The sequence below is a fragment of the Pagrus major genome, chromosome 20, assembly GCF_040436345.1.
Source record: "Pagrus major chromosome 20, Pma_NU_1.0".
Classification (NCBI taxonomy): domain Eukaryota; kingdom Metazoa; phylum Chordata; class Actinopteri; order Spariformes; family Sparidae; genus Pagrus; species Pagrus major.
Window position 1 is genome coordinate 14,077,157 of NC_133234.1, and position 13,289 is coordinate 14,090,445.

At 43.9% G+C, this 13,289-nt stretch overlaps 3 protein-coding genes across 5 annotated transcripts in view; 2 read left to right on the forward strand and 1 right to left on the reverse strand.

Annotated features, from left to right (window-relative positions):
• Positions 1 to 660: 660 nt before the first annotated feature.
• tlcd3bb (TLC domain containing 3Bb) lies at positions 661 to 7,514 on the forward strand. 2 transcript variants are annotated; one of them, XM_073489400.1, is made up of 7 exons: positions 661 to 1,115; positions 2,474 to 2,676; positions 2,847 to 2,930; positions 3,291 to 3,516; positions 4,166 to 4,261; positions 5,188 to 5,297; positions 5,442 to 7,514. In XM_073489400.1, the coding sequence occupies exons 2-7, from the start codon at positions 2,552 to 2,554 to the stop codon at positions 5,707 to 5,709; spliced, it is 909 nt and encodes a 302-aa protein (XP_073345501.1). In that variant the 5' UTR covers positions 661 to 1,115; positions 2,474 to 2,551; the 3' UTR covers positions 5,710 to 7,514. The 2 variants fall into 2 exon arrangements, with proteins under 2 accessions (XP_073345501.1, XP_073345502.1); XM_073489401.1 differs by lacking the exon at positions 661 to 1,115 and adding an exon at positions 1,131 to 2,372.
• Positions 7,515 to 9,023: 1,509 nt separating this feature from the next.
• On the reverse strand, positions 9,024 to 11,782 carry pagr1 (PAXIP1 associated glutamate-rich protein 1). Its single transcript, XM_073489402.1, has 4 exons — positions 11,611 to 11,782; positions 9,735 to 10,068; positions 9,561 to 9,649; positions 9,024 to 9,480 (listed from the first exon to the last, which is right to left on the reverse strand). The coding sequence occupies exons 1-4, from the start codon at positions 11,780 to 11,782 to the stop codon at positions 9,245 to 9,247; spliced, it is 831 nt and encodes a 276-aa protein (XP_073345503.1). The 3' UTR covers positions 9,024 to 9,244.
• Positions 11,783 to 11,799: 17 nt separating this feature from the next.
• Positions 11,800 to 13,289, forward strand: part of kif22 (kinesin family member 22) — an 8,767-nt gene continuing 7,277 nt past the window's right edge. The window contains exons 1-2 of one of the 2 annotated variants that reach the window (XM_073489398.1): positions 11,800 to 11,888; positions 13,048 to 13,259. In XM_073489398.1, the coding sequence (XP_073345499.1) occupies positions 13,072 to 13,259 (188 nt within the window). In that variant the 5' untranslated portion in view covers positions 11,800 to 11,888; positions 13,048 to 13,071. Of the gene's footprint in view, positions 11,889 to 12,290; positions 12,769 to 13,047; positions 13,260 to 13,289 lie in introns of those variants that run through there. The other variant, XM_073489397.1, reaches the window with a different exon arrangement.

A 13,289-nucleotide genomic window follows, 5' to 3' on the forward strand; every position in this document is an offset into this window, starting at 1 on the left:
GGCCTCGGCTGCACTTTACTGACTCCACTTTTAAATGACAGGGTTTTTCTATTGTCACCCACAATTCTCCTGTACTTTATGTATGTGTGTTGCATATACAGTACATACTTTTTTAAAAAATGAATTACATTTTCTAACTTATCTCACTTCTACTCTTTTTTTTATCCCCAGTTGTAGAAATCATGCAAAGGCCACAGTTACAGTTTCAACATGAGCTAACCTCTCAGGGCAGAGCTGGGCTGTTTGAACAGTGTTTGCATTGATAAGCATGTAATCTGTCACAGTTTGCAAAATGTCAGGACTCTGAACCTACAAAAACCCCACAGGCATCTCTGATAAGGAGCAGCTGAGGATTGATAATCCATCAGCTGATTTGCAAAAATGCTGCAAAGATAATCTAAAGCCTGCACGGACACACGTGTTATCGTCTTGCTGTCTTTAACAGGTTTCCAATGGTTGCCTGGTTAATCACATAAACGATGACAGCTTCAGTTTGCATGCGAATTCACGTGTTTTTAAGTGGATGTTGCCAAATTGTGAATGCAGCCGGAGTCCATTCAACGTTTCCCTGCAAATAAAACACGAAACCCCAGTTTCTGAAACGCTGTGCATTGACTGGTGCAGATTTCCTCGTCATGTCATGAGCTTGCTGCCTGGACCTGTAGGAAGGAGCTGGCGCAGCAGTCAGTCAGTCCACAGTGTTGAGTCAACGTTGCATCTGCGAGGCTGTGAGGCGGCGGCATCTCCGGTCTGCTGCTGCGAGACAGATGAGATGACATAGCGGCTGGACTCGCTAACGTTACCTTGATTGCCTGGATCAAATCGTGCCCTTGTTTTTTTTTTTGGCCGTGTTTTAGCCAGCTGTTTTGCTTCAACTGGCTAAGATCGCGGGGCTAGTCACCAATGCTCTTTAGTGAGCTGCCCTCAACATAGATGTCGATCTAACTTGCTGCAAGCTAGCGTTAGCTCGCTGCCGCTACCCTTCAGACATTGAAGTGGCCACATAAACATGCGGATCATCGAGGCGGAGACCCCTGGGACATCTCCAACCTTAAACGCTTTCTGCAGGACACGAGTTTCGACTGGCCGCTGACTGGACTCTGCTGAGTTTCTGTGTAAATGTTGCCTAACATTTTCCATTTAGTCTAAACATGTGCAAACTCCGATCTGTTAGCCAGCTAGCATTCACGGGTGTCGGTTAGCTCGCGTGCTACTGCTAACTGCTACAAACAAATACCAAGCTAACAAAACAGTTTAGCTTCAATATAACACTGCCACGAATGAGCGACAAACGTGGGCAGTGGCACGTTCAAATATTAGTTGTCGTGTACTGGGTGTCATCATCTTGCTAACTACCGTTATTTGAAATTGCTCTAGACGAAATGGTTGCTAACTAAGCCAGCGGTGTCAGCTGCTAGCTGCAGCTAGCTTAGCTAACGGTCTTAGCGTCATTGTTAGCAGGCGCTTCCACGGCGCAGACAGTCGGTCATGCTTACCAAGGCGAGGGGTGACATTTAGTGCTAGCAGCATCGTCTCTGCTCGCTAAACCTGGTTACATACTTGGATGCTGGCTGACCTAGTTTTTCATGCTAACAACTTGACAACCAAAAAACAAAGCTCGTTAGTTTGTGTTACCTGTAGCTATCTCGGGTTTGCTGTTAGCTTAACTAGCAGGTGTATTTTATGAAAAGCGTTATGTGTGAGGTTAGCTAAGTTAGCGTTTCATTTGACATGTGTGCTCTCGGACTAAACGTTGCACCATTAAGACAGAGTTGCTTAAGCTAACGTTATTATTATTAACGCTTTTGCGGATCGGCGTCAAGACTAAGCTAACATGTCAACACTAAGCCGGTCTCTATTCGCTTTTTTTTGGTGTGCTACCTGCCAAAGCTTGGCCAGTAATTCATTTTCCCATTCAGTTAACGTTAGCTAACGTTGTTGCCAGGAACTATGAGCACCAGCATCTTATGTCTATGTCGATACTTTCGATGTTGGGGGGATTTTAAAATAGCGCAATGCGTATTTTGCTAATGGACTTGAACTTTTTAATGAGTCAGCTAGTCTAGTGTAAGCAAACTGCTAAACCGCATGGTCGCCCTAGGAATAAATGGGAAAGTGAATAATAAGGCTCGTCATCAGATGGATGGGGCAGCATGCTGCACTAACAGGCCTCCTCTCTGATATCCTCTGTCTCTCTGCTCCTGATCCCATGTTGCTGTAATCTAAGGCTGTTTCCCACATTGTGCCTGAGCTGTCTTTGATGCACACCGCTTTTTATCTTTACAGCATAACAGGCGAGACCTTTAGTGGCACTAACAATCCTATATTGCCACATATGTTGGACTTTGATAATGTGCTTTGCTGTTATCTCAGTAAGTGCAGCCAATTGTACACTCGTGGGAGTTGCCGCTATGGAGATCGATACGAACTGTTTGCTCACCGATTGATGTTTTGTGTGTTTTTTTTGTAACAGAGAGGGGAAAGAGCCACGGATCTCAAGGACCAGATTGCCCACTGAACTTTTTACCTCTCAGACAGCTCGCCAGGGACCATGCTGACCATCCTAGCTGCTGGGTCTGTGTTCTTTCCAGGCCTTTTCCTTCTGTCCAAACAATGCCTGAAGTCAATCCCAGCGCTGCGATGGAGCGAAGGAGATGCCGTCATTGTGTCCGCCAGGTGAGACCTTAAGCTCGAGTAATGCAGGCTGTTCCGGCTGTGTTGTGTCTGCATAAGAGTGTATAGGCACTACGTTCTTACCGCGTGTTAACTAGACAGTCTAAAAGCTTTCACCGCATTCGCTCATGAGAAATGCATTTGTTTACTTACTGCTCCCCCCCCCCCTCCAGGTTGGTGTCGTCAGTCCAGGCAGTCATGGCTTCTTCAGCTGGCTACATCATTGCTTCTTCCTGCGAGGACATCATCGAGGACCAGTAAGTCAAGAAATCCTCATCGGAATATTTTTCATGTATGGGAAAAAGTCGGACGCACTTTGGGATTTGGACTTGTTGTCGTACATCGTCTGCAAACGTGAACCAGAATTGTTTAAGAGTTTTGTAGTTCAGCTCTCCTTAAAACTGCCCCGAGCGTTTTATCACTTCTTTTTAGATGGTTGTAAATTCAGGTGAGACGGATTCCGTTGAGATTTTCTGGATTGCAGATGGGGAAAGCTACCGCACTGCTTTTTATAGACGTGTCAGATGTTCTCGTCTTAGTTACCAACCTAACGGGCAAACACACCGTTAGAAAAGTTGTGTTCTTGCTTCGTTTGAATCTTCCTCCTCTCTTCACAGGCACTGGCTGACCTGCTCTTACATCATGTTCGCCGTTCCCTACTTCGTGTACGACATCTACGCAATGTTCATGTGCTACTGGTACAAGCTGCAGGTCAAAGGGCACGAGGAGGCCACGGCGGCACCCCAGCACATGAGCTCGGCGCTGACCAGCTACCTGCGTCGCGAGTTCCTCATGGTGCTGCACCACGTTGTCATGGTCACCGTCTGCTTCCCTGTCTCTGTGGTAACTGTCGCACGTTGCTCTTTCTGTTGGGCTGAGATTTGAAAGTATAGCACTGAATTATCTGTATGCAGCTACCCACAGGAACAATGTGGTTATGGGGAAATTATGCCAGCTATTTTTCTATTTTTATCCAAAGCGAGACACTTAATAGACGCCTTTATGTCCAAGTGTGCAGTATGAAGGTATGTTGAGTGGCGCAGTAACCTCGCTGGGGCTGCAACTAACCATTATCATCATGGTTTTCAGTCTATAAGATGTATAGGTATTTATCTGCTGCGGCGGTGCACCATAGCCGTGTGTACACGTAAACACATGGATGAGAAGTGTGATTCACTTCATTTATACTCAACCCAATTAAACCAGAGAAGTCTGAATGTTATACTTCCCTGAGAGGAGTTGTTACTTGATCTCTTAGACATCTTGGAAACAGGCTACGTGACGCAAAGGTCACTGTTCACTATGGATTCAGACTGCCTGCAGAGACATTCACACGTTTGTCTGACTCTTCTAAATGTTTCACTTGTTGGCTGCCGCTGGATATTTAATAACGGAGGGTAATCTATTGCAAATCTGCCAGAAAATCCCCAAAGGGAAAAAAGCTGTAATTGCATTCTAGACAAATAACCACTTTCTCTTTCTCTCTCTCCAGTTTTGGCGACAAGGAAAGGGAGATTATTTCCAGGGTATAATGTTCATGGCTGAGCTCAGCACTCCGTCTGTCTGCTTAGGAAAAATCCTCATCCAGGTGAGTGTCGGTTTGGCCCTCAAACAAGATGTCGGTGCGTTTGCTGCATGTGCATGTGTCACACTGAAGTTCCTCTGCACTCTCCACTTCTCTCTTCCACTTTTCACTCAATGGAGAAAGTATTTCCGGTCACTCCCGGCACGCAGCTTGTTCACGCCCGTCGGCTTCTGTCGACTGTGTCTTACGCGATCAGCACTGTCAGAAACATCAGTCGTTAATTGGTAACACAGTTTGCTTGAATACACTCTGTAGGAGCTGCCACACCCCCCCTCCTCCTCCTGTATTTGTTTTAGGTTGTGTGAATGTGTTTACAGTGTTTCAGTGTCCGGGTGAAGGTTGCCCCTCCATGGCTTCCCGCTTGTCCCCCATCTGGGGCTCCCACAGCTGTTAGCCTCTGAATATAGCCCCTAGTATTTAGACTGGATGTTCAGCAGATACAATATCAGCTTGTCCTTCTTAGCACCCCCTCACCCCCTCACCCCCCCCTCCCATCCATGACAACAGTGCATGAGATAAACAAGAGCTGTGGCCTTGTCGAGCCGCCCTCTTGTACCTGTAGAATAAAAACACACAATGAATAACGAGAAACAAAGACGTATTTATTCCTAGGCTGACATGTTACTCGTGTGAGTAGTGAACGGGCTAGTGGAAAACCTGTAGCGCGTCAGCTTGTCCCCGAGTGTTATCTCACCGCAACAGGTTGACTGTTGAAGATAAAAGTGTCATCTGGGAAAGGGACTGCTTCACTAGAAACCGACCAGCTGCATGGCCCCCTGCACTCTCCCATCAGATATTCTAGACCAGTGTAACAGTGTTAGTATTAACATTATAACGATGGCAAATGAGATTAACCCCGTCAGCTTTCACCGAACTGTACTGCTTGCTTTTCTCTCTCTCACTCTCTCTCTCTGTTTTTCTGCTCTCAGTACAAACAGCAACACACTCTCCTGCACAAAGTGAATGGGGCTCTTATGCTGATCACTTTTTTCATCTGTCGAGTCCTCCTCTTCCCTTACCTCTACTACGCCTATGGAAGGTACGTCTGTCTTTCCATCTCTGTTTTCTCATGCTCTGCTGTCTCGCTGAGCTTGGGACGCTAACTCGCACAGCCACATGACGTCTTACTGTATGGCTCATAGATCACGCGTTTACAGATGTCCTTTCCTGTGTTTGGATCCAGGTACGCGTCCATCCCCTTCCACATGGTCCCCCTGTCTGTGCCCTGGCACTGTAACCTCGGCGCCGCTCTGCTCATGGCGCCCCAGCTCTACTGGTTCTCCCTAATTTGCAGGGGTGCCCTGCGGCTATTCATGGGCACCTCCCGCTCTCAGAGACCACACGCGAGCACGGCGGCGGCCAAGGAGCAGCAGACGGATGGCAACGCACTCCCGCAGCCTTCCAACGGCTACAGCGCGCGCCCCACAGAGCCCGAGCTGGCCACTCACTGAGAAGAGTGGCAGGGGGAGGGTGGGGAGGGAAAGGAAGGCGAATGTACCAATGAGTATGTAAAGGAAAGAAAGCTTTTGAGGGAAAAAGCGAGACTTGAAACAAGTAGCAATATAGAGAAAGCTACAGACGACGGCCTCAAAGAGCGCTGAAGTGTTTGTGTCCAACAATCTAACAGCTGGGTGTTTGGTTGCTGGCCGTCAAGCACTTCAGCTTCTCAGTTTGTAGGAAACAGAGTGCGAGTGCACTCAGTATTTTAAAGATGTCATCGGGCACTGTGACAGATAGGAACATGCACTGACCTGAGAGGAATTTGCCTGGATGTATAGCAAGCATAGGTGGCTATTTCCCTCATGTAGATCAAATTCAGTCCTCTCTGCCTCACAGTACAGGAAGAGCAGGAAAATAGGAATGTATTATATTGTATGTTAGTACATTTGCTGTAGATGGAAGGCCTGATTCAGTTTAGTAATGAAGATGACCTTCAAAAAAGAAAAAAAAATCCCGGCTAAGCAGTATTTTGACTTGTTAGTGTTTATTATCTGTATCCTCTATGTAGTCACTGTCACTCTAACAAAATGTAACCAACCTGCAGACTGACTCACCTTTAGAAGGGAGATAATCTCATAAGACTGTATTCTGCTGCCTTATCCCTTTTCCCCCACATTTTTTTTGCAGTTTCTTTACATTTTACTTTATTTTAACCCTCAGAGGAGAAGGAAGAGGCTCCCTCAGACGGAAAAATGTGACGGGTGTACATAGCCGATGTAAAATTGTCCTCATTTCCATGTCAGTATTAGGTCGATGTCGATTTTTCTTTTCTTTTTTTTAATGTTTTAAGGTTTTGTCTCATTTCTGCATCCCGTTTTTAAACAATGGCGTCTTAGCATTAATACAAATCATTTCACACTTTTCCAGCTTAGTGTACGCAAACCACCACCCCCGACGTTAACGGCAGCGCTTCTCGTTTCAGTGTAGATATGACCTCATTCCATTTACTGGTATCACAAAGTGTTTTTTGCATTCAAGGAAGTGATGCACAGTAGCAGTCACTTTACATGTGTTTTTTCTTTTTCTTTTTTTTATAGTTTGGTGCTGATGTGAATCTCAAAATATCCATCTTGATTGGCTGGAATATTTCATTAAGGGATCCATGAGATTTGAGTATTTTTAGCTTCGTTAGAGGACTTCTGATGTTGCAGTTTGAAGGGAAACAAAAGTGAAATCTCGTAAGGAAGCATTCACTTGTGATTGACACGCGGCAAGTTTGTCCACGGCGACTTGTTTTGATAATTATTTTTTAACCATGAACTGTCTAAACCTTTTAAATTGTATGATTTGCTTCTATTCACTAAGCCGTTTATTTGAGCCACTGGTTCCATGAACCTTCTATGAACAAAACGCTAGCTTTTATCATTTCATGACTGTTTTAAAGCAGCTTCACTGTCCTGCACATGGGTCTAAAAAAAAAAAAGAAATAAAACAAAAGCTCAGAAACCATAAAGACAGGGCAGCGTGTGCCAAAACATCTGGACAACTGTGGGCATGTTGAACACAGAACATCCATTCCCCTGTTCCATGGACTCATAAGGTACTGCTTCTTGACAATACTAAAACATTTCAACTGATGTACTGTATATTCCACAAAATGCTCGTTATTTATTTGTAAGTATTTATTTATTTATTTATTTGGTTTGTGGTTTTTGAATGCATATTTATGCATACATATTAAACTATATGCTTCTGAGCCTTATGTGAAGGCTGTATTGTTACTCAAACTTAGCTAAAATATACTTCTCTGTCCTGAGCCTGCCTTGAGTCTTTTCTTTTTTAGCTTTTTTAACAATCAATGTTGAAAAGTAGAATTTATCAAGTGCCATTTTTAAATCACTTCTTCATCATGAGGCAAAAACAAGCCAGGAGAGGGCACCAGAAGCCATGAATTTATGTGATATTTTAACACTTCATTGATTGACCTCAGTGTAGATGAGACTCCACATTATGAAGAGGCTTTTAATGTGTTTCATAAAGGAAGTTCCTCACATTGTGGATAAATGTGAGGAAATGAGGACTGGCATCAGCAGGGATGCCATGCTTGAAGCAATGTATACTGTTACTGAATGGCAGAGATTTCACCAAACCATTTCTGTGGATATCCTTTAACATCTGGGTGTATTAGGCAGTGGTAGAAGAAGTATTAAGATCTTTTACTCATGTAAAGGTACTAATGCCTCACCGTAAAATCCTACTACCTTCAATTAAGGAAGGGTATAATCTGTACAGTTCACTCAGGCACATATCAGAAGTTAAAGTTATGAGTGCTACAATACTGTCTCATTTTACTGCAGTAGATGTTTAAGGTTGAGTTCATTTAAACTCTAATCTACAACAATGCATCATATTCTGTAAGATATATGTATATTTTTTTGTAGCGACACTCCTGTTAGAACAAATCTCTAAAAAAGTCAACTTGTTTTCAGCTTTGTGATGATGCATTTGCCACCTAATCCAAGAGGGTTTTTTAAAATATTTTATTTTGCGTAAAGGAACACTTCATCTTTCAGCTCATCGAAAATATTAAAAATCACATTCAGAGATACATGGGTTTCATTGGACAGGAAGGGTATCAAAAATTTCTGAAAAGTAGTATAAAAAGTTGTGAGACAAATGTAGTGGAGTAAGAAGTATAGTCTGAGATAAAGTTGCATAAAATTGAAATGTGTGAAGTACCTGAAATGTGTACTTTACTACTGGTACACCACTAGTCGTCGGCCATTGTATGCAGTGTAAATTAAAGGGGTAACCACCAATCTGAAACATTTAAAGTGTGTTTACAGAACTTGGGGAGTACGACTGCACGTGTGAGAAAAAATATAATAAAGCTGAAGCTGCACGTAATCCGACAAACTGCCTCTAGTGATGTCACTCAGTGTTGAAGTTGCATTGTGGGTAATGTAAGCTGCAGGTTTTGGAAAATGAATTAGACTGCGTGCAATAAAGAAAGCAACTTTACGAGTCCAAGTGCAATATTAGACCAGTGGACTGCTTTTTAAAATCTGGCACCTACATTACCCACAATGCATCAGATTACATGCAGCTTCGTCTGGAGCTGCAAAAGGCTTTAAACCACTTTTTTCCATATATGAAGTAGTACTCAAAGACCTGTGAATACAACTATACAATATTGTTGTTTTTTTAATCCATACAATTTTTACTTAATGTGATGTGACCATAATGTATTTGATTCAATGCATAAATACATTCCTATCTTGTTATTATATCCTTGATCCTCCACAAACTTTAGTTTCACTGATGATCATAAACAATTAATGGGGGATTTCTGTCACCCATTCTTACTGCACACTGACTGCAGAACAGTTAACATTCTCCAGGGTTAAAATATTTATTGCCAATATACAAAACACACATAGAAAACATACAAAACTCGTTACATTAAAAAAAATTCAAGTTTTGAGAAAGCCTCGGAAAGATTTTGGCCTAAATTTGCCTCTGGGCCAGTCCTCGTCTCTTAATACTTCAGTATCTCCTCTGCCTCGGGGAGAAGATGGTGTTGGGGTTGCTGTCTCGTTCCCTTTCTTTCTCCCGCTCCTTCTGGCTGTTTGGAGACAGAGCCTCCTCCAGCTTCTTCTCGCTCTTGAAAAGATCTCGACCCGTGCGCATGATGTGCTCCTCGATTTTGCGGTGGCGCTTCATGTCCGACAGTACTTTGTCTAGCCGAGCTTCCCTTTTCACAGAAGAGCGGGCTGAAGATCCTGGGAGAGAAGGAAGAGTTAGAGTTTAATGATACCAAACAGTGGAGAGCTAAGCAAATCCTTTTAATTTCCTGTCATACCTGGTGTTCTGCGTCTGTTGATGAAGGAGCTTTTCGGAGTGGCTTGCATTTGCTCTTCATCAAAGTCAAACTCAGTCGGAGATGGTGGCCTGGAAAAAAAAGTAAAGAGGTTTGTCATCCACAATACCTATAAAATCCTGAAGAGATCAAATGATGAGAAGTAATAATACTGACTTGCGCTCTCTCTCCTCCCTCTCCCTTTCCTTTGCTGCCTCCTCCTCGTCATCTCTCTCAGGTGAGGGCTTACGTTCAGGCGTAAGCGACCTCCTAGGAAGGGGCACAAAGTCCAATTCCAGCATCTCGCCTTTCGCGAGGATCTCATAGAGTCTTTTTATCTCAGCGGGAGGGGGCATCCAGTTTTTGGGGTCCTCCATTTCCTCGTCGCTGTATGGGATCTCCCATTCGCCTTCCTCCACTGCTTCCTGCTTTCCCTCTTCTCCGTCCACACCTGTGTCTGCCTGAGGTTCGTCCTTGTGCTCCTCTCCGTCTGCTGCATCCTCGTCTCCATCTAAGATGACAGCAAAAATGTGCAGAAAGGCTGTTTAGCAAAAGCTGCTGAGCGATCAATGACAGGAATAATAGTACAACCTGTTTAATTATGCATCATACAGAATTATAGCACTTCTGTATTTAATTATACTGTATGAAGTGCTGCAGATAAATTACAATGTGACTATTTATACAACTCTACAGTACTGCATATTTTGCATGTCAAGTGCTGGGTAAAACTTACAAATTGGGAAAAAGGTTTAAAGCAACTGGTGAAGGTTAAAAAGTCATTAAACAACTTGTAAAGACATTTACTTTCTTTAAATCCTCAAAACAAGAGAGAAAAGATTTCACTGAAGGATTTTACACAGCCTTTAATTCAGAGGAGGGTTCCATCACATACTGGGTAATACTGCTTTACATTGACAGTGTTTGTTTATCTGGCAGCTGCTCTTACAAAGTACACACTGTTGCATGCAGTATACACACAATTGGGACATACTACTCCATGACAGTGCGCCTTGAACTTTGACCCTCTTGCTCCTAGATCCGTCTCAGCCTTCACGCAAAATTGTTGGAGTACAAAGAACATAGTACTTACACTTACATGTGCTTTCATCTGTCATTGTGGTGTCAAATGTTCATGCTCTCTCAGCTTTGTTTAGATTTGCGTGGCACATCGATACATATGTGACATATGTTCCCCTGCGCAGAGGGTTGTGGGACGGAATAGCCAGAAAAGCATGCTGGCTTGTATACTGCAAAATGTGACTGGACGTAGTAGGCATACTGCATTTTACATATTTGGTATTGGGACATACTAGGGTTAAGGTTTCTGGCTATTCTGAGCCGCAATCCTCTGCGCAGTGGGAGATAAGTCACATACGTCACAGTGTGTAACGCAAATATAAAGGCAGAGATAGCACAAACATACCACAGCGTACTGACAGATTGACAGACACCACAATGACGAAAGAAAGCACATGCCAGTGTAAGTACTATGTTCTTTGTACTGTAGGGATATAGGAGCAAGAGGGTCAAAGTTCAAGGTGCACGTCATGACTAAGTAGCATGTCCCAATTGTATACGTACTGCAAGCAACAGTGTGTACTTTGTAAGGGCAGCTGCAGCATGTACTAAAAGTTTTATGTGATTGGAAACGCACCTTAAATCTTTTGAGGCATACTACATAGTATGGTAGTATGGTAGTATGGTAGTATGGGTATGGGAACGCAAGGTTGGTGTTTACACTGCTAGGATAGGAAGTTTGTAGCAGGACGGACCGGAGCTAGCTTGTTAGCATGCTAACTTCAGTAGACACCTCTGCATTCCAATACATAGACGACGTCATAATGTCAAAACTGTTATTTCTTCACTTATCGTGCTTGTTTTCAACTACAATTCTTACATATTGCACCTTTAATCGGTACACGTGTATTGGGGACTTTTTTAGACTCTGAATAAAGACTTTCGCCTTCAAAAGTGAAACTTGTTGCCAACTCTGCGTGTGTGTCTGCGGATGCTACATGTCCCGCTTTATGTGTTTGTTAAATGGAGTTACCCTTTTCATCCTTGCTCGCAGTATCCTCCTCCTCCGTGGCAGCAGTCATCTCGGTGTCCTGTTGCTCCGTGTTGCCCGCCTCCTCCTGGACTGCTGCAGGTCTCTCGGTGTCCTTCACACCCAGAGCCTCTATGCCCTCTCTGAGTGACGAGTCTGTGGCCTCAGCCTGCATCCTTCCCGCTGCTGCTGGTTCACTTTATAGCCACAGATCTGCTGAACAGAAGCATCAAGACGAGATTAATGTTTTGTACGAGTGGACGTAACTCTCAGTATGTGAGGTAAGAGGTCTGAGAAAAGGGCGAGCCGGGAATACTAGCATGACTTTTAACAGGTAGCTCAGTCGAAATATTGCTGTTAACTTTTCCTGCGTGAGAATCAGTCAACAAAGCAACACATTAAGTGATCCTGTCCTGATTTGACTTCACTAAGTTAGCTAGCTAACGTCAGTTGGGCCCAACGGTTAGCTAGTTGTACACAGAAAAATACAAAAACACAACAAACCTTAAACAGTCATCACCGTGTGCACGGTTTATCGTCAATCTCTGCTGGTGTAGCTTAAACGTTGTGAATAAAACCACCAAAGCGCTCCATGAGACGTGCTAGGGATAATAAACGATTATGCGGAGACGTAAACATAGCGCCATTTTGGACGAGAAGAACTGCGTGACGAGCTGCTCGGTGTTGTCGGACCGCTCGCCCCCGCTGATTGAACATCACATGGACGGAGCATGGACGGCACAATGAGACGCGGCAGTCGCGGTGTTGATGTGGAGATCTGCTGCGGGCTCGACATCCTGTGCAGTGCGCAATCGCAAACAGGCCTGAATGAAAATCGGGCCCGATTTTAATCACCGTATTTTTGCTTTACTCTTAACGCTAAATGATCATTTTAAAAATGCGTACGCGTGTGTTTATATAGCAACCCGCTTTGTACTTTATTCAATACGCGAGTAAATCTTTTAAATGAGGACGGCAGACGTCAAAGAGGCGCCAGCGCTTCTGATTGGTTAACAGCCACTTCCGGTTGTTGCGCTCTTCATTTGAAAACTTCGGTTAGTGGCTCGATCGCCATTGTTAAAAGACGGTGCTCGCAATGTTGCTAAAAGTTCAACTTGGAGGATAACGAAGGTGTGTTCAAGGAGTACGCAAATAATATCGGTAAGCACTAACGAAGTGTTAGTAATTATGTCGGTGAAGGAGTAACTGACCTAAGCTAGGCAGGTTTGTGAAGCGAGAGTAAACTTTACGTTAGCTAAGGTTAGCTATGTTAGCTTGATAATAGGCGATTAAAGACATGGTTAATGAAGTGAAACTTGCTCAGTATGACGGTGTTTAGTTGAAATATAAGCCAGTTTGTTAATCTTTTCTATTTAAAGTACCCTGTATAGGCTACGTCGTGAGTTATGCTTGGCTAACTTGGCATATGTTGTTGTCCAGGCCTTTGTTTTTAACAGCTCAGCCATGGCTCAGCGTGTGGCGCAATCAGATGGAGGAAACAAGAAGACGACCAGGGTTCGGGTAGCGGTTCGTCTGCGACCCTATATGAGCAAACCCGATGAGAAAGACGAGGGGCCGTGTGTGAGAGGCCTGGACTCACAGAACCTGGAGATAGTCAACTGGAGGAACGCTACAGAAACAGTCAAATACCAGTCAGTGTCCTCACCATGATTTAACTAGTG